The sequence below is a fragment of the Ursus americanus genome, chromosome 5 (genome assembly GCF_024610735.1).
Source record: "Ursus americanus isolate L20-20 chromosome 5, mUrsAme1.1.p, whole genome shotgun sequence".
NCBI classification, from domain to species: Eukaryota; Metazoa; Chordata; class Mammalia; order Carnivora; family Ursidae; genus Ursus; species Ursus americanus.
Window position 1 is genome coordinate 52,536,037 of NC_142131.1, and position 18,347 is coordinate 52,554,383.

General features: G+C 41.1%; 2 protein-coding genes across 2 annotated transcripts; both read right to left on the minus strand.

Moving 5' to 3' along the window:
* Positions 1–49: 49 nt before the first annotated feature.
* PCDHB7 (protocadherin beta 7) lies at positions 50–7,476 on the minus strand. The gene has a single exon (XM_045794461.2). The coding sequence runs from the start codon at positions 4,362–4,364 to the stop codon at positions 1,866–1,868; it is 2,499 nt and encodes an 832-aa protein (XP_045650417.2). The 5' UTR covers positions 4,365–7,476; the 3' UTR covers positions 50–1,865.
* A 6,491-nt stretch (positions 7,477–13,967) lies between these two features.
* LOC123790241 (protocadherin beta-17) lies at positions 13,968–18,347 on the minus strand. The gene has a single exon (XM_045794462.2). It carries the CDS (start codon positions 17,055–17,057, stop codon positions 14,658–14,660), a length of 2,400 nt encoding a protein of 799 aa, XP_045650418.2. The 5' UTR covers positions 17,058–18,347; the 3' UTR covers positions 13,968–14,657.

Here is an 18,347-nt window from a genome sequence, read left to right on the forward strand (position 1 = left end):
GTCCACAGTCTCTCATGGTTCATTCCCCCTTCTGTTTACCCCCCCCCTTCATTCTTTCCTTCCTAATTTTGTTAACTCCTCTTCTTACATTTGTAAAAAACTTGTTATTATAAGAAATCCAAACCCCATAAAGAAGAAGAATATGATGAATCTCCAGGTACTCATAACTAGCTTCAACAATTACCAATATTTTGCCATATTTGCCCACTTTATCTGCCTATCATTTTCCCATCTCAAACTAAGTTTTCACCCATAAATACTTCATTATACATCTCCAACTTTTAATGACTCAAAAAACCCCAACTACAATGCCATTCCTATACCTAAGAAATTAGGTTAACATTATTTAATATCCACCTAGGTTCAAATTTCTCCAATTCATTCAAAATTGTTATGGTTGTTTGAATCAAGACCCAAACAAGATCCACCAAGCATTATATTTCCTTAGTATATGTCTTAATTTCTTTCATTGTGTAAAATTCCATCCTCCCTTTCTCCCTTTCACCAATTTGTTGGGAAAACTGGATAATTTTATCCTAACATTATGAAAACAATATAAGATTTTACTGCTATGAGGGTTTTTTCTTTTGCCCTTAGACTATATCCCATTAATAATTCACAGTAATAGTACTATTTTAAGAGTTACCAGTACTTCACTTGTAATACATTCAGAATACGGTTATGTAAAAATTATCTGGGTAATTGTTAGAGAAAAAGCAGTGAGATTATTATAACAAACAAAGCTTCTCCTTAATTCTTCAGAATCTCTAAGCAATTTGATAAATTGTTTCTTTAACATGGCATATTTAAACTATTCTTATACTTTCCTGATTCAGCAACTGCAACATATTGAATAGGAACTTTTTTTTAAAAAAACTTTAAAATTAAGGAAGGAAATGTATTTTAAAAGTAGGAAGGGACCACTGTAGAAGAATTACTGCAAAGTAAGAAAAAATAAACTAATAAAATAATCAAAATTATGTATTATGTCTATTCAGGGCCATTAACTTTTCTGTGAAATGAAGGTCATGTGTTCAGATAACAAGGAAAAAGCACAGATTGATCTTCCAATATTTTTTTACTTAAGCTTTGGTCAGATCACAGCTTTAATAATAATAGTTGAATAATTGATCCAGAAAAGCCGGATTGTGGGTATGTAAGAACATATGACCACAGACCACTACATACATTATTATTTCCAAATGTAGAAAAGACTGAACAGGGATATTAACATGAGAAGATTTCTTCTCCTTAATCAGAGAGAAACTTGCCAGGTGATATCTAATGACAAAACAATATAGCATCACAGCAAGTCCTCAGAGTCAGACCTAGGAGAGATGCTCAAGTCTACCATTTATTAGCTGGTGACCCTAGTGAATTCACTGGACCTCTCCATAGAGGTCTATTTGCTCATTTCTAAGAATACCTCATAGGTTCACTTCTAAGATTAAAAGTGTTAACATAATGTATTATGCATGGTAAGTGCTTTTTGAAAAGCTTTAAAAGATACTCTACAACCGATACTTCTAAAACTAAGTATAGTACAACACTCCAACTCAGAAAATAAGAGTAGCAACAAACTTTAAAGACAAAACCAACTTACAACATCTCAAACAAGATTTACTATGTAATAGATTGCAAACAATGCGAAATTGTTTGAGATGATTTACAAGACATATATACTACAAGCTTTGTGGAAGTTTCCTAGGGCTAAAGCTGGATCCGTGTCTCTGTGAATAAATTTGTTCTAGGACTTTAACAATATTTGAAAAATATGAAAGCACTCCTCTACAGGTACTCGGGATGAATTACATAATAAAAATATATTTACAGACACAATATGAGCATTTATTTTTCATCCTTTATCAGAAACCCAAATCATTCTGACATGAGGGATACTCTTCCACTTCCCTCCCCGTGCTCTGAAGCTGCAGATTAGGGATAATCGGCTTCAAGAACTTGAACTCACCGGCCCCTGAGCCTCCCCTCAGACACACCTCATACTGGTAGCTGTGGGACAGGGTCCCCGTGCCGCTGACGTCCACCAGGTGGCCCGCAAACGGGCCCTCCGACACCGAGCAGCCGCCCCCCGACGCCGCCCGGCTCCGCCTGCACAGCCGCACCGCCACGAACACCAGCACCGACACCAGGAAGAGCGACGACACCGACGCCAAGGCGATGACCAAGTAGACGGTGAGCGGGTCGGCCCGGGCCTCGGCCGCCGCCACGTCCGGCAGCGGCAGGTAGGGCTGCGAGAAGCCGTCCACCAGCAGCACGTGCAGCGTGACGCTGGCCGACAGCGGCGGCTCGCCATTGTCCTTGACCAGCACCAGCAGCCTGTGCTTGACGGCGTCGCGCTCGCTCAGCAGCCGGGCCGTGCGCACCTCGCCGTTGTGCGCCCACACGCCGAACAGCCCGGGCTCCGTGGCCTTGAGCAGCTGGTACGACAGCCAGGCGTTCTGGCCCGAGTCGCCGTCCACCGCCACCACCTTGGTCACCAGGTAGCCCGCCTCGGCCGCCCTGGGCACCAGCTCGGTGCAGGGCGCCGAGCCGTTCTGCAGCGGGTACAGCACGAAGGGCGCGTTGTCGTTGGCGTCCACCACCAGCACGCGCACCAGCGCCTGGCTGCTGAGCGCGGGCGAGCCGCGGTCGGCCGCGCGCACGCCGAACTCGAACGCCTGCAGCGCCTCGTAATCCAGCGCCCTGAGCGCGAACAGCTGCCCGTTGTCCGCGTTGATGGACACCAGCGAGGCCAGGGGCAGGTGCGGGTCGTGGGGCGGCAGCAGCAGCGAGTAGGTGACCTGCGCGTTGGCGCCCGCGTCTCTGTCGGTGGCGCTCACGCTGCCGATGTGCAGGGCGGGGCTGTTGTTCTCGCGGACCCGCAGGGTGTAGGAGCTTTGGCTGAAGGCGGGGGCGTTGTCGTTGACGTCGGACACCGTCACTGTTAAGTTGTGCTGGGTTTTCAGCCTGGGGGTCCCCAGGTCAGTGACGGTGATGGTGATGTTGTACTCGGCCTGGCTTTCTCTGTCGAGGGGGCTTTCTGTTACCAGGGTGTAGAAATTCTCTACTGATGGCTTCAGGACGAAGGGGAGATGATCTTGAATGGAGCACACCATCTTTGCATTGTTCCCCGAATCCCTGTCTCTAATCCTAAAGACAGCTACTACTGTCTCTGGGGAGTTTTCTGCAATTGGGCTAGTAAGTGATGACAGGAGCAGTTCCGGTGGATTATCATTTATATCTGTTACTTGGACCACCACAGTACATTTTCCAGAAAGCCCTCCACCGTCTTTGGCCTGAATAGTCAATGTATAAGTTTGTATTGCCTCGTAGTTCAATTCGGCTTTAAGATGAAGATTGCCAGATGTTGAGTTGATTCGAAATGTTTTGAGAATTCTTTCAGTAGCGTAAAAAAATGCATAGACTATTTCTCCATTACTTCCAGCATCTAAATCTCTAGCTGACACAGTAACAATCAGGGAGCCAACAGGGCTGTTCTCAGGCACCTGCACCTTGTAAAGCGACTCTACAAATTCAGGGACGTTGTCGTTTATGTCCAAAACCAGGATGCGTATGAGGGTGTTTCCAGATCTGGGCGGAGAGCCGCCATCCAAGGCGGTGAGGGTTAAAATGAGCTCAGGAACCTCTTCACGATCCAGCACTCTATCCAGTACCAATTCGGGATAAACATTCCCCTCCCCACTATCGCGGACATTAATATGGAAATAGACATTGGAGCTGATGGTGTAGTTTCTCAGGTTGTTGATTCCAACATCTGAATCCTGTGCACTTCCTAGGAGAAATGTTGCCCCTGGAGCGGTACTTTCTAAAATGTTTAAGGTAATCTCTCTATCTAGAAATACTGGAGAATTATCATTGATGTCTGTGACCTGTAGTTCAGCACGGAAAATCTGAAAAGGTTTTTCAAGTAACAACTGGAAAGGCAGCACACAAGGCTCTGTGGGGCCGCACAGTTCTTCTCGGTCTAATTTCTCGTTTAGCAGTAAATCACCAGTAAGCGGATTGAGAAGTACAAATCGTATGTTCTCATCTGAAACGATTCTAGATCCCCGAGCTGACAGTTCCCCCGCCCCCAACCCCAAATCAATTGCTAAGTTGGCCAGAAAGGTCCCTCTCTCTGTTTCCTCTGCCACAATATACCGAAGCGGTTCTGCACCAGCCCAAGACACTCCCAGAAACACATAAAGAAATAACACTTGCCTTTTCTGCGCTGCACGCACCACTCTGGCCTCCATTCTTTGTTTATGCAATCTTTCAAAACCACGTTCACTGGGACTCAAGCAGCTCTCAGAAATGGCAGAAACCGAATCCTTAGAAATGAGCTGGATAATAGAAATACTCATGGGGAAGAGTCCCACTTTTCCCCAACTCCATCACCACAGTTTCCTTTCCTCTATTTTTCTTGTCTGGCCAGCTTTCCTCTGAACACTGGAATTTATAACATCCTTTGTGTGAATATCTTCCCCTCTTTTTAGCCAGCAGTGCCACCTTGCGTTTTGTGGATGTTATTCCCGTTTTCAAGAATAGAACGAAAAGATGGCGGATCAAAGGAACTGCAACAGGAGTGACTTTTTTACCCCCAAGTGTCTTTGCGGTTTTATTACAACTTTTTCTTCAAATGGTCACAGTAACGTTAGTAGTTCACATTGCTTTTTTCTCTGATAGTCTGAATTTGTAGAAAAATAAAGTTGTTTTCCTTAATCTGGGAACATGCAATTAAACTCTGGCTTCCCACCAGGATTAAATCTTAAGAAAACTTTCTCCAGTTTTTAAATGAGTTGGTTTTGTGGCTTTGCTGGTGGTATATCTATGACTGTATTTCCCATTTTACTTTTGGTTATCAATCTGTCCAGGTTTTGTTTACTTTTAAAGTAATTTATGTTTAATTTTATAAGCTATTCATTTTTTCTAGGTTTGCAAAATTCGTTTTTTTTTTTTTATCTTCAGGTATATCCCTATTATTAGTAATGTTTAATATTTTGCCTTTCCTTTATCCTTGGGGAGACTTGCAAGGTCTCTATTCTGCTGATCTTTTAATATGCATTTTTCCCCAAAATAATATATGAACTTGGTTCAAAATCAAATATTACTAACTGGCTTAGAATAAAATACAATAGTTTTCTGCCCTTTGTTTCTTCACTTTCCTAGCTCCTTCCTAATAGCAAGCCACTTTAATCTCTTTTAGTTATCTCTTCTGCTTTATTCTGTATTCCATATTTTGATTAATTTTAGACATGATCAATTGACTCCTTACTATGTTGGGACTAGGTTTTAGCTCTTGTATACTTTCAAGGCCCGTTCTTGCCTTCCTTAAGTTGCCGTATCATTGGGAACATTGTTGTGTACAAATTATATTTTCTCACTTTTTTCCTCGAAGTTAATAATTTCCTTGCTTTTTCATTTACTTGATTTTCTTTTTTTTTTAGATTAATTAATTTATTTATTTGAGAGAGAGAGAGCACAAGCAGGGGGAGAGCAAGAGGGAGAGGGAAAGGAAGAAGCAGACTCCTCACTGAGTGCAGAGTGGGAAGCTGAGCTGGATACCAGGATGCTGAGATCATGACCTGAACTGAAGTCAGACGCTTAAGTGACTGAGCCACCCAGGCGCCCCTACTTGATCTTCTTTATATTTACCACTTGTTCTTCCCATACTTCCCTTTGCTTCCCAGTACAATTTTCCACATGATCATTCTCATATCTTTTGAGATAGCATTTTCTTTCAATTGGGTGGTGGTTCTCGAAATGTGTTGCATTGCTATCATCCTGGAACATTCCTTTGCTGTTGTGCTTGGAATTCTCTTTGCCTTTTATTCTGGTTGGATTTCCTATTTTGAGGGTTTTATTTCTTCCGCCTTTTTCGTTTACTCTATGACTTTAATAGATCACATCCTATAATACCTATAACAGTTTCATCTGATTGAAGAGATGTCAGGGGACTTGCTGATGATATCCTCCAAATGACTGTCTCTTGAGTTATACAGCTTCAAATTGGACTATTTTGTTCTTGAGACACAGTTGTCATCATGGGATCATCCTTGAACATCATCTAGAGATTCATTTCACTTCTTTTTTCAAAGTTGTCTTTTGTTTCTTCTGACTTCCTCTCTCTTGGACTACTCTAACATTTTGATAGATATCTTCTAGTAGTTTCCAGAGAAGAGTATATGAGAGTTAAATTTTGTTGTGACCTTGAGTATATTAAAATATCTTTAGTCTACCCTCAAACTTGATTGAAAATTTGATTATAGAGTTCTAGGTTGAAAATATTTTTTCTTCAGAATTTCAAAATATTTTGTCAGTGAGTTCCCTAAACCAATGTATTTATTAAGAACTCTAAGGCAAACCTTATTTTATATCTTTCTATATGTGACCTGTATTTTTATTTCTTTTTTTTTAAAGATTTTATTTATTTATTTGACAGGGAGAGCCAGCAGAGAGGGAACACAAGCAGGGGGAGTGGGAGAGGAAGAAGCAGGCTCCTAGCGGAGGAGCCTGATGTGGGGCTCGATCCCAGAACGCTGGGATCACGCCCTGAGCCGAAGGCAGACACTTAACAACTGTGCCACCCAGGCGCCCCTGTATTTTTATTTCTTGTAGTATTTAGTCATTGCACCAAACATTTTCAAATTAAACACTGATGTATTGTGGTTTGAGTTTATGTTCACCCACTGACAATTAGTAAGACCTTTATACTAAGAAACTAATTTCCTTCAGCTCTTAGAAATTTTCTTGAATTACTTCATGGATAATTTCTCTCTCTCTCTCTCTCTCTCTCTCTCTCTCAATTACTACAAACCAGATGTTGGGCCTCTACGATCTCTAATTTCCTTATTTTTTCTCTCCTGTTTGTCATTTTAAAATACTTTCTGCAATATTTCCTGGAATATTTTCTTAACTTTACCTTCAAGCTCTTCTTGAGATTTTCATTTCGTTATGTTCATATTTTACAAGAGCCCTACTTTTTCAAGAGAGGCCTCTGTACTTATTTCTCATATGTAACAGCTTCTTTTCTCATCTGATGATATTAATTATAGTTGTTTTTTCAAGTCTTCTTCTCTGCAAACGTTTTCTCCAATTTACCTTCTTTCGTCTTTGCTTGCTTTTTGTTTCTGTTTTTCTTTTTAGAAATTTTCTTCAGGTGTCTCATTCAGGTGTCCGTTCTTAATCTAATTTGGTAGACTAAGTAATAGCTCTGAGCATGTTGGCAGGGCTTATTCATTTTTAATGTGTACTGTAAGGTGAACCGAGAGCACTCTTAGTTGGAGAAACTCCAGTGTTAGTCTGATTAGGTTTTTCCACTTGGACTGGTCAGATTGCCCAACTCTATAAAATCTCCTACCCAAAAGAAAAAGGCATAGATTGAAAAGGTAAAGAATTGATGGGAGAAGAGGAGGGGAGATCTGCATCACTCAGGATATGCTAGGTAATGCTTCATTATCAAACAACTCCAAACTTCAATGGCTTGAGACAATGAAGGTTGATTCCTTTCTTATACTACATATCCTATACAGTTCAGCATGGAGCCCATATAGTGGTCAGTCAGGGATCCAGGCTTCTGGAGACTCCATCTCCACCTATGCTTTCAGGATTACTATGTTGGAGAAAGTAAATGTGTTAAACCATGCACAGTCTCTGAAAGCTTTAGCCCAGAAGTAATATATATCATTTCTTCTCACGTTTTATTGGCCAAAGGAAATTACATGGTCATACATAATTTAAAGAGGAAATAGAATTAATATTCTGCCAGGGGTGCCTGGGTGGCTTAGTCAATTAAGTATCCAACTCTTGATTTCAGCTCAGGTCATGATCTCAGGGTCATGAAATCGAGCCCTGAATCAGGCTCCGCACTGAGCATGGTGCCTGTTTAAGATTCTCTCTCCCTCTGCCCCCTCCCCCCACCTTGGTGCACCTACGCTTTCTCGAAAGAAGGAAGGAAGGAAGGGAGGGAGGGAGGGAGGAAGGAAGGAAGGAAGGAAGGAAGGAAGGAAGGAAGGAAGGAAGGAAGGAAGGAAGTTAATTCTGCCATGTGTCTGAAAGGAGAACTGAAACATCTGTAATTGGTCCCAGTGATTATCATAGCATTTTAACAATCAGTCAGCATTCAATGTTTAGATGGTCACTTATTCCCACTACCCATATTACCCTGCCCTCAATTTTTTTTTTGCCAGTGGAACCTCTAATTTAATGACTCTCCTTTTTGCTGTCACGAGAAATCAAAACTCCAGGATCAGAGAAATAGGTTGCTCACTGACTGCAGTGGGGAAAAGTTATCTGTTACAGATTTAACCATTTTTCAGGCAATGATGATGACCCTCCATATTTGGCACCCCATCATCATTTCCAGAGTCTCCAGGGCTGACGGCTCTGATGCCTCTGAAAATCCTGCAGTCTAAATAGGATTGGTTCTCAGCTTTCCCACTCCAGGACTGGTAGTTGTTTTGTCAGTCTACTAAGTCATTCATCTACTTCCTAGCTACTAAGGTTTTTCTCTGTTGTCTTCTATTTTATTCTTTCCATTCTGTTAAGTTTATGTTTTTGAAAATAGCTCTTCACTTTTATGTTAATGCATATTTAGAGGAAGTCATATTAGAGATATATCTCCAATCACCAATTTAACTCAAAATAAATACCCTTGAATTTTTCAGAGAAATAGACTTATGTTTAAATCTTCTATGGTTATTACTCTTTTAATTAATTTATGCTTTTATACTTAGAATCAGTTTCTTTTATTTTCTTCATTTTAAAAAATTATTTTTTTTAAATCTTGGGTTGTTTCCTTTGCCTATTCTCAATAAACCTTGATTATTTTCTTTAATCATGTTTTCTTTAATCATTCTTTGGTTCTTTTTTTTTTAAGATTTTATTTATTTATTGGACAGAGATAGAGACAGCCAGCGAGAGAGGGAACACAAGCAGGGGGAGTGGAAGAGAAAGAAGCAGGCTCCCAGTGGAAGAGCCTGACGTGGGGCTCGATCCCAGAACTCCGGGATCACGCCCTGAGCCGAAGGCAGACGCTTAACGACTGAGCCAGCCAGGTGCCCCCATTCTTTGGTTCTTATCTTAAATATCACTTTGTTAAAGAAGTTTACTATATCAGCCGGAATTATGTTCTATAATATCTATGTATAAATATGTCCTCTGTAATTTCAACCTATTATAGAAGAACCTATAATGACAATGGCTAGCACAAAATAGAATTTTATTTTCTCTCATAAAAGGCTAGTGGCTTGAAATGCATTCAGTGTTATCTCTGATAGTCACTTTCCATCTTGTTTCCATCTTCAAATCATGGCCTTTAGTTTATAGTCCAAGAGAGCTGGTTAATATTCACCCATTAGATCTCCATTCAGACCAACAAATGGGAGAAAGGGAAGGTTTTGTCTTCCTTTTTAAAGACTACTTCCATGAAATAGTCCATGGCACTTGTACTCCTATCTCAATGGCCATAACTTAGTCACAAGACCAATTCCAATCACAACAGAAGTTGGGAAATACAATCTATAATCCACATATCCACATGGGCAACTAAAAATGAGAGGTCTATTAGTAACAAATAAGGGAAGAACATATATTTGGGTGAAATGAGTAGTTTATGTCATACCCACTCAGACCACACCTATAGTTCCCACTGCCCACCAGGAGCAGATAGGGTCAACTAAACTGCCTGTTTGGATTGATTATTAGAGGAGCATATGATTGCATTGCTACATATTGGTGGTGTGATCTGTAGCCAAAAGAATTCTTATTCCACAGAACACTTAGCCCCAAAGCAATAAATGACTTCAATTGCTGGGACAAGATTCTCTTTGAACTAATAATGCTTCCCCAGTGTGCTACTGGCAACTGTTATCCATTTCTACTTCCTTTTATGATTTTTTTTAAAAAACCTTGGGTCCAGAAATCATAAAACTCCATTTTAAGGACTCCTTTGAATTATTCTGGATGCAAATTAGGCTTTACCAGTGCAATGCCTTCAGATGAGCCTGAGAAGACAGGCAAAGGTCATCTACCCACTGTTGTTCCTGTTGACCAGCAAGGTCAGAGAGATGTGCATGCTTGCAGCCAAGCCAGCATTTCTGTGTCTAGCCATCAGTTTCAGAAAGAATTGGAGGCCATTGTGGCAGCAAGACACTAAGTTTCTGGGCATTGTCACTAGTTTTGGAGGTGATGGTGGGAGAGGACATTGTGGGAGCAACAGTTTTGGCAGTAATAACGGCTTCCTGATTTCTGTACTGCAGCAATAGGAGAATGCCTTCAAAACTCGGAGTTCAGTGCTGGTTCTCTCAGTTTTGCTTGTCCAGTTCTTCTGATTTTGTAATTCCTTCTAGTAAGGATCTTTTTTTGGTTAGATATACATAGAGCAGCTTCTGGGTTTTTTTGTCCTGAAGTCTGAATAATTCACCTAAACTCAAAATTGTACATCTTCACTCAAATTATAAGGAATAGGAGCTTCTCAATTAGAGTTTGTAAAGGAAAAGAAGTAAAGTATAAAATCATCAAGCAGTTAAAGCACTATTCCCTTAAGCTAACACATCTTAGTTGGTTTAAGAATATGGAAAAATAAAAAAATTACAGGTGTATTCCTGAGAAACCAAGGATGAAAATGTTTAATAAATTTAATATATATTTTTATATTTAAGATATATTTAAATGTAATATATATATATTTAAATGTAATATATATATATAAAGTATATATATATATATATATATATATATATATATATATATATATATACTTTAAAACAGACCATCGTCTGAAAACAGTCATAGACACTTTCTTTCTCCCCTTATGTGTAACACAATAAGTTTAAAAATTTAATTATTTGGAGCACCTGGGTGACTCAGTTGGTTAAACGTCCAACTCTTGGTTTTGGCTCAGGTCATGATCTCATGGGTCATGAAAAGGAGCCCCCTCTTGCTCAGGCTCTGTGCTCTGTGGGTTGTCTACTTGAAGATTCTCTCCCTCTGCCCCTCCCACCTCTCTCTCTCTCAAATAAATAAATATATATATTTAAAAAATTTCAGGGGTGCCTGAAATTGGTTAAGTCCCTGACTCTTGATTTTAGCTCAGCTCATAATCTCAGGGTCGTGGGATCTGAGTCCCAAGTAGGGCTCCAGCTCAGGCAAGGAGTCTTGGGATTCTCTCTCTCCTTTTCCCTCTCTCTCTGCCCCTCCCCCCTCTCTCTCCAAAATAAAATTTTTAAAAAACTTCATTGTTTGTGAATAAATAAGAAAAGTGCTCAACATCACATCATACAGTTTAAAAGATGATAGTTGGCTCACTAGGTGATAGTCTAATGATATTCTAAATGATAAATTGTTAGGTGAACAAAGCAAATATCAAATAGTGTAAATAGTACATGAGCATTTTATAAAAATAAATAATTTTGTTGTAGTTTTTAAGTTTATAAAGCCAGATGATAAAACACACTGAAATTCATTAATTTATTCAACTCTCATTCATCTGTATTTACTGCAATTTGTATTTTCCTAAGCGTAATAGAAAAAGAGCCCACTTTATGAGGAGATTAAACTTTAGTGGGGAAAGATCATTTGTCTGGGTGGAGTGCCCAGTGACTGGAACATTGACTTCAAAGAAAAATAGACTCATATATCATCGGAATGATGGCAAAACTGAATCTTCAAATTGAAAAGATGTTAGGCAGAGCTTCTCATTTCTGAAATTGATGGTATAGATAATACGGATGACCCTCACATAGAAAATAATAAAAAATAAACAACAAGACTTTTAAAAAACATTAAAAATATTGAAGAGCCAAAAACAGTAGAAAACATAGTGAAAAGAAACCCCAGTTTTTGATGGAAGCCTGCAACGGAGGGGTAAACAATGTATCAGAACAATGAAACTTATTATTCCTTCAGGGCATTTAAAAATATCTGCCTTTGGGCTTGATTTGATGCTATTCATGAGATTAAATAAATATCAACCAAGGCTCAAGGCCAAACTAATTTGCAGCATGTCATACAAAGATCCTCCCCATTTTAAGGGACCCCCAGGGCTACACCCCATACACACACACATACACACACATATAAATGTTTATGCAATGTAAACATTAACAAATCTAAAGATTCTCTCTTTCCCCAACTCCTAGGAATTATATAGAAGCTCCCCTGATGTCAAGTACAGCAAAAGAAAAAGAAAAGAAAAGATGTCTGGGAACCGGTAGCTACAGGTTGGTCCTCACGTGTGTTTATATTTTCAATATGCACACCTTGGGTTGTGAGAAACATCAAGCCTTAAACTTGGTTTGCAGTGGTTCCCTACTGATTGATAGCGTTTCAAGGGTCCTAGCTGAAACCAATGAAAATACATTATGAAGGATGAAACATACAACCGAGGCTTTGAGGGCATCCTACAAATAAATTTTCAAGGGCAATCAACCATATGAGTCACACAAAGAAACAAAGGTAACATGCATGCGAAGCATCAGCAACAATACAGCACAAATAGACCCATACAGACTTCAGCTATCAGAAGTATCAGATAGATTTAATAAACAATCATGCTTCCCATACATAAGCAAATAAATGATGTGCTTGAACATTTGCATTAACAGACTGAAAAGGTACACTGACTTTTAAACCATAAAGGGTCTAGGGGCACCTGGGTGGCTCCATCGGTTAAGCTTCTGCCTTCAGCTTGGGTCATGATCCCCAGAGTCTTGGGATGGAGCACAGCGGCTTGCCTGGCTTCGGGCTCCCTGCTCAACAGGGAGCCTGCTTCTCCCTCTTCCTCTGCCACTCCCCCTGCTTGGGCTTTCACTCTCTCTCAAATAAATAAAATCTTAAAAAAAAATAAAAGGTCTAAACAATTATGGGGATTATCTTTTAAAAATACATCGTAAATACTATAAACATTGATAAGGTACTATATATAACAAAAAGCATAAAGTAAGGTGAGGAGAGGAGGCAGGATGTGTAAGAATGTTTCTTTGCTCATTTTCAGCAGGCAGTTAAGTGATGCCCATTCTTAATATGCATCATATTCTTTTTTTTATTGACCTTATAGGGATTATTTATCTAAGCTTTGCAAGATCTATAGTTTCATATAATTTTGTTTTTTATATTCAAGTAAAACATGATAGCTTTAATTATGAATCTAGCAATTTATTATAGATCCATTTTATGAAACGATTTTCATCTATTAACTTATTCTTATGTGCATCCATAGAAATATTTTAAGGATATTGACAATAATTATTTGAGTGGTGAAATAATTATGTTAATTTCCTATGTTTTCCAGTATGGGGTTTCCTCAAAAAGTTAAAAATAGAACTACCCTTGCATCCAGCAACTGCACTACTGGCATTTAACAAAAGGATACAAAACTATAGTTTTGAAGGAGTACATGCACCCCAATGTTTGTAGCATCATTACCAACAATAGCCAAACTACGGAAGGAGCCCAAATATCCATCGACTGATGAATGAATAAAGAAGATGCGGTACATACACACAATGGACTATTACTCATTCATCAAAAAGAATGAAATATTGCCCTTTGCAACAATCCAGATGGAGCTAGAGTATATTATTCTAAGTGAAATAAATCAGAGAAAGACAAATACCACATGATTTCACTCGTATGTGGAATTTAAGAAACAAAGCAGATGAACATATGAGAAGGGGGGAAAAAAGAGAGAAGGAAACAAACCATAAGAGATTTTTCATGATAGAGGAAAAACTGAGGGTTGATGGAGGGAGGTGGGTGGGGGATAGGTTAAATGGATGATGGGTATTAAGGGGGGCACTTGTTATGATGAGCACCGGGTATGTAAGTGATGAATCACTACATTCTACTCCTGAAACCAATATTATACTGTATGTTAACTATAATTTAAATAAAAATTTGAAAAAGAAAACAATTCCTTTGTTTTCTCTTCATATTGTGTTTGAATCATGTAACCCTATATCATATATATATATATATATACATTTTTTAAAGAATGAGAATCATTATTTACATACCCAAACCATTTATTATGAAAAAATAATCATCAGTCCACTAACACCTTTTCTACTTTTTCTATTTCACAGGGATTGAATTCTTTAAAATCTTATCAGAGAGTCTTGTTCAAAGATATCAATTTTGAAAGAAAATACTCAATTCAGGAAACATCCAGATAAAATACTAGTTCCTTTGAGAAAAGACAATACTGTTTTCAAAACAACACTACCAGAAATCCAACCATTTCCAAGGTAAGAAAAATTTTTGTATAAATGAGAAGTATTTTTAAAGTTGAAAGCCATCATTTACAAGACACTATGCTGATAATAATCAGAAAACACAATTCTCTTAGTCACAAGAAGCTATCGGTGAACAAGCTCAAACATCAGGCATCTGAAAACATTTCCCGACCCCCCAAAACTGAGAAACACCATTTCTCCACTATTGTATGAACATGCAAAATGTGACCTGGCTAAAAACAACAACAGCAAAAGCAACAAGCACCCAGAGATTCAGAATGTAAAATATTTAAACAAGCTGAAATAACTGTAAATATGACAATAATTATTAATGTATGAATAAGTAGCTCTTTATGTGAAAAAACGGGTTGCGAACTAATCATACATTAATGTTATCATTTATCTCCTCTTAAGGTGAGATGCCTAACTGAACCCAAAATGATTTCTAAAGTGAGAGTTTTCCTCCGTGCCCCTATCAGCCCCTTCACCCACGAAATTTGGGATAATGGGCTTGAGGAACTTGAACTCGCCGGTCCCTGAGCCTCCCCTCAGACACACCTCATACTGGTAGCTGTGGGATAGGGTCCCCGTGCCGCTGACGTCCACCAGGTGGCCCGCAAACGGGCCCTCAGGCACCGAGCAGCCGCCCCCCGACGCCGCCCGGCTCCGCCTGCACAGCCGCACCGCCACGAACACCAGCACCGACACCAGGAAGAGCGACGACACCGACGCCAAGGCGATGACCAAGTAGACGGTGAGCGGGTCGGCCCGGGCCTCGGCCGCCGCCACGTCCGGCAGCGGCAGGTAGGGCTGCGAGAAGCCGTCCACCAGCAGCACGTGCAGCGTGACGCTGGCCGACAGCGGCGGCTCGCCATTGTCCTTGACCAGCACCAGCAGCCTGTGCTTGACGGCGTCGCGCTCGCTCAGCAGCCGGGCCGTGCGCACCTCGCCGCTGTGCGCCCACACGCCGAACAGCCCGGGCTCCGTGGCCTTGAGCAGCTGGTACGACAGCCAGGCGTTCTGGCCCGAGTCGCCGTCCACCGCCACCACCTTGGTCACCAGGTAGCCCGCCTCGGCCGCCCTGGGCACCAGCTCGGTGCAGGGCGCCGAGCCGTTCTGCAGCGGGTACAGCACGAAGGGCGCGTTGTCGTTGGCGTCCACCACCAGCACGCGCACCAGCGCCTGGCTGCTGAGCGCTGGCGAGCCGCGGTCGGCCGCGCGCACGCCGAACTCGAACGCCTGCAGCGCCTCGTAATCCAGCGCCCTGAGCGCGAACAGCTGCCCGTTGTCCGCGTTGATGGACACCAGCGAGGCCAGGGGCAGGTGCGGGTCGTGGGGCGGCAGCAGCAGCGAGTAGGTGACCTGGGCGTTGGCGCCCGCGTCTCTGTCGGTGGCGCTCACGCTGCCGATGTGCAGGGCGGGGCTGTTGTTCTCGCGGACCCGCAGGGTGTAGGAGCTTTGGCTGAAGGCGGGGGCGTTGTCGTTGACGTCGGACACCGTCACTGTTAAGTTGTGCTGGGTTTTTAGCCTGGGGGTGCCCAGGTCGGTGACGGTGATGGTGATGTTGTACTCAGCCTGGGTCTCTCTGTCGAGTGGTCTCTCTGTAACTAGGGTGTAGAAATTTTCTACACTAAGTTTCAGAAGGAAGGGAAGATGGTCTTGGATGGAACACATCATTTTGCCATTTTCCCCAGAGTCTGGATCTGAAATTCCAAAAATAGCGACCACCGTGTCGGGTGTATTTTCTGGAATATCACTAGTGAACACGGACATAGTCAGTTCGGGTGTGTTGTCGTTTACATCCATCACTTCTATGGCTATAGTGCATTTTCCTGATAGTCCCCCGCCATCTGAGGCCTCAATTTCCATACGATAAGATTGAATTTCCTCATAATCCAACAGTTTTTTTAATCGAATTTCCCCTGTGACTGCGTTTATTTCAAAGGCCTGCATCACTTGATTTGAGGACTGGAAAAATGAGTAGGAGAGCTCTCCGTGGGTCCCAGCATCTAAATCTCTAGCAGTCACGGTGATGACATGGGAGCCTATGGGGCTGTTCTCTGGGATTTGCACCTTATAGAGCAGCTGAGCAAATTCAGGAGCATTATCATTTATGTCCAAGACTACAATGACAACCTGAGACGTTCCAGTCCTAGGCGGTGACCCACCATCCAGGGCCGTGAGCGTTAACCTGAGCTCTGACTGCTCCTCCCGGTCCAGCACTTTGTCCAGCACCAGCTCGGGGTATCTCCTGCCATCGCTGTGATTTCGAGTGAAAAGGTGGAAATGGGAGTTGGTGCTAATAGTGTAGTTCTGAACTGTGTTACTGCCCACGTCTAAATCTTGAGCTATTTTCAAAGGAAATGCAGTCCCTGGATGGCTGCTTTCTGAGATTTTCAGGAGGATTTCATTTTCCAGGAATTCTGGGGCATGGTCATTTATGTCTCGTAGCTGTAGTTCACCTTGAATAAACTGCACTGGGCTTTTTAGTAACAACTGGAAATGCAGTATACATGGATCTGTGTCACCGCACAACTCTTCCCGATCCAATTTTTCTTTTAGGAGCAAATTCCCACTCTTCTGCTCGAGCTGCAAATACTGTTGATTCCCTTTGGAAAGAATTCGAGCACCCCGCTCAGCCAGCTCCCCCAAGGCAAGCCCCAGATCTTTTGCGAGGTTGGCCACAAAGGAGCCGCTTTCCCTCTCTTCTAGAACCGAATACTTAATGGTCGTACTGCCCACTTCCCACAGTATTAACAGTATTAGGATAATAATGGCGGTCACTTGCCTTTTCCGCGGCGCTTTGGGTACCGGTGTCTCCATCGTTCCTCGGGGTCCAAAAGATGCAATATTTAATCACAAATTAATTGCTGCGCAGCCAACTCTGCTATCTTGATTCAATGATCTTGAGTTAGTTCCTAACATTGACTGACATGGGGATAGCGGCCTCTCTGAAACCTACTATCCCTCAATAGTGAAAAACGTTTCCTTTTCAAGTAGCCAGAAACTGCTCAGCTGTTATGGAGACTGCAGAGAGTTTTTCACTTTCTTAGCTTGCAGCGCCACCAAGCGTCCTGCTTTACAACTTCAGTTTTTAGTTTTTTCGTGGTTTTTGTTGTTGTTGTTTTTCATTTCAAAGCATCATGCAACAGTTAAAACGAATAGAAAGCCTTTTGGGATATAAACTTCCCTCCACCCCATCGTGCAGTATTCTTCAGGTAGCTAACAACATTTGTGAGAGCAAAAGTAATACTTATCTATATCTATATGCATTTTCCTTAAAGGTAGAATTTCAGGACACAAAACTGCTCAAGACAAATTCATTTATTCATTTAACCAATATTTCTCTATGCAGGCATTTTTCTAACTTCTAATGGTAAATTAAACACAAAATTCTTGCTCTTGGGTGCTTGCATTCAATTACAAAAATAGTAATTTGCTGTGTTGTGTTAGAAGTTATGAATTTTAAAATCCGCTTTCTACTCCCAAATTGCAATGTGCCTGTACTCCTGAAAAAAAATTTAAAATGTGATTTCTTATCAGTCTCTGGGCTAGATACCTTTGGCAATTTTTTTCCTTCATAAATTCACTCTGTGTAATACTCAGTAAGACTAAGGGGAAATGGCCATTTGTTTTGTTAAAAATCAATGTAAGTTCAGAATTCAGACAATGTTTCTACTACAAACATGTAGAAGGCAAAAAAATTCAGTGGAGTCAAAGATATACTTTCTTGGGAGGGGTTTTGACCTGTCAATATTGGACAGTGGCCCATCCCAGTGTACATCCCCTGGGACTATGGAAATGAGTATTTTGAAAAACACCACAGCACCAACTAAAGTCAAGTGGTTGCAGTGACACGAGCAGGAAAAGTAGTTTCCCAGAAAGAAGAATGCTTTTCCAAGGAGGAGGAGATAAGTATCTAAGAACACAAAACAGTAAGTGTTCCCTATACTCATTGTACCAAATGGTAATCATCTATGACAATTCACTTATTTGGACACAAACCTCAGTGAAATATAATTTAGTTAAGGCTAGTTCCATTTTAATTAAGGATAAAAACAAAGTGTTCATTCAGCTATCAGTTTAGTATAAATTACCTGACTTTGATGGAGA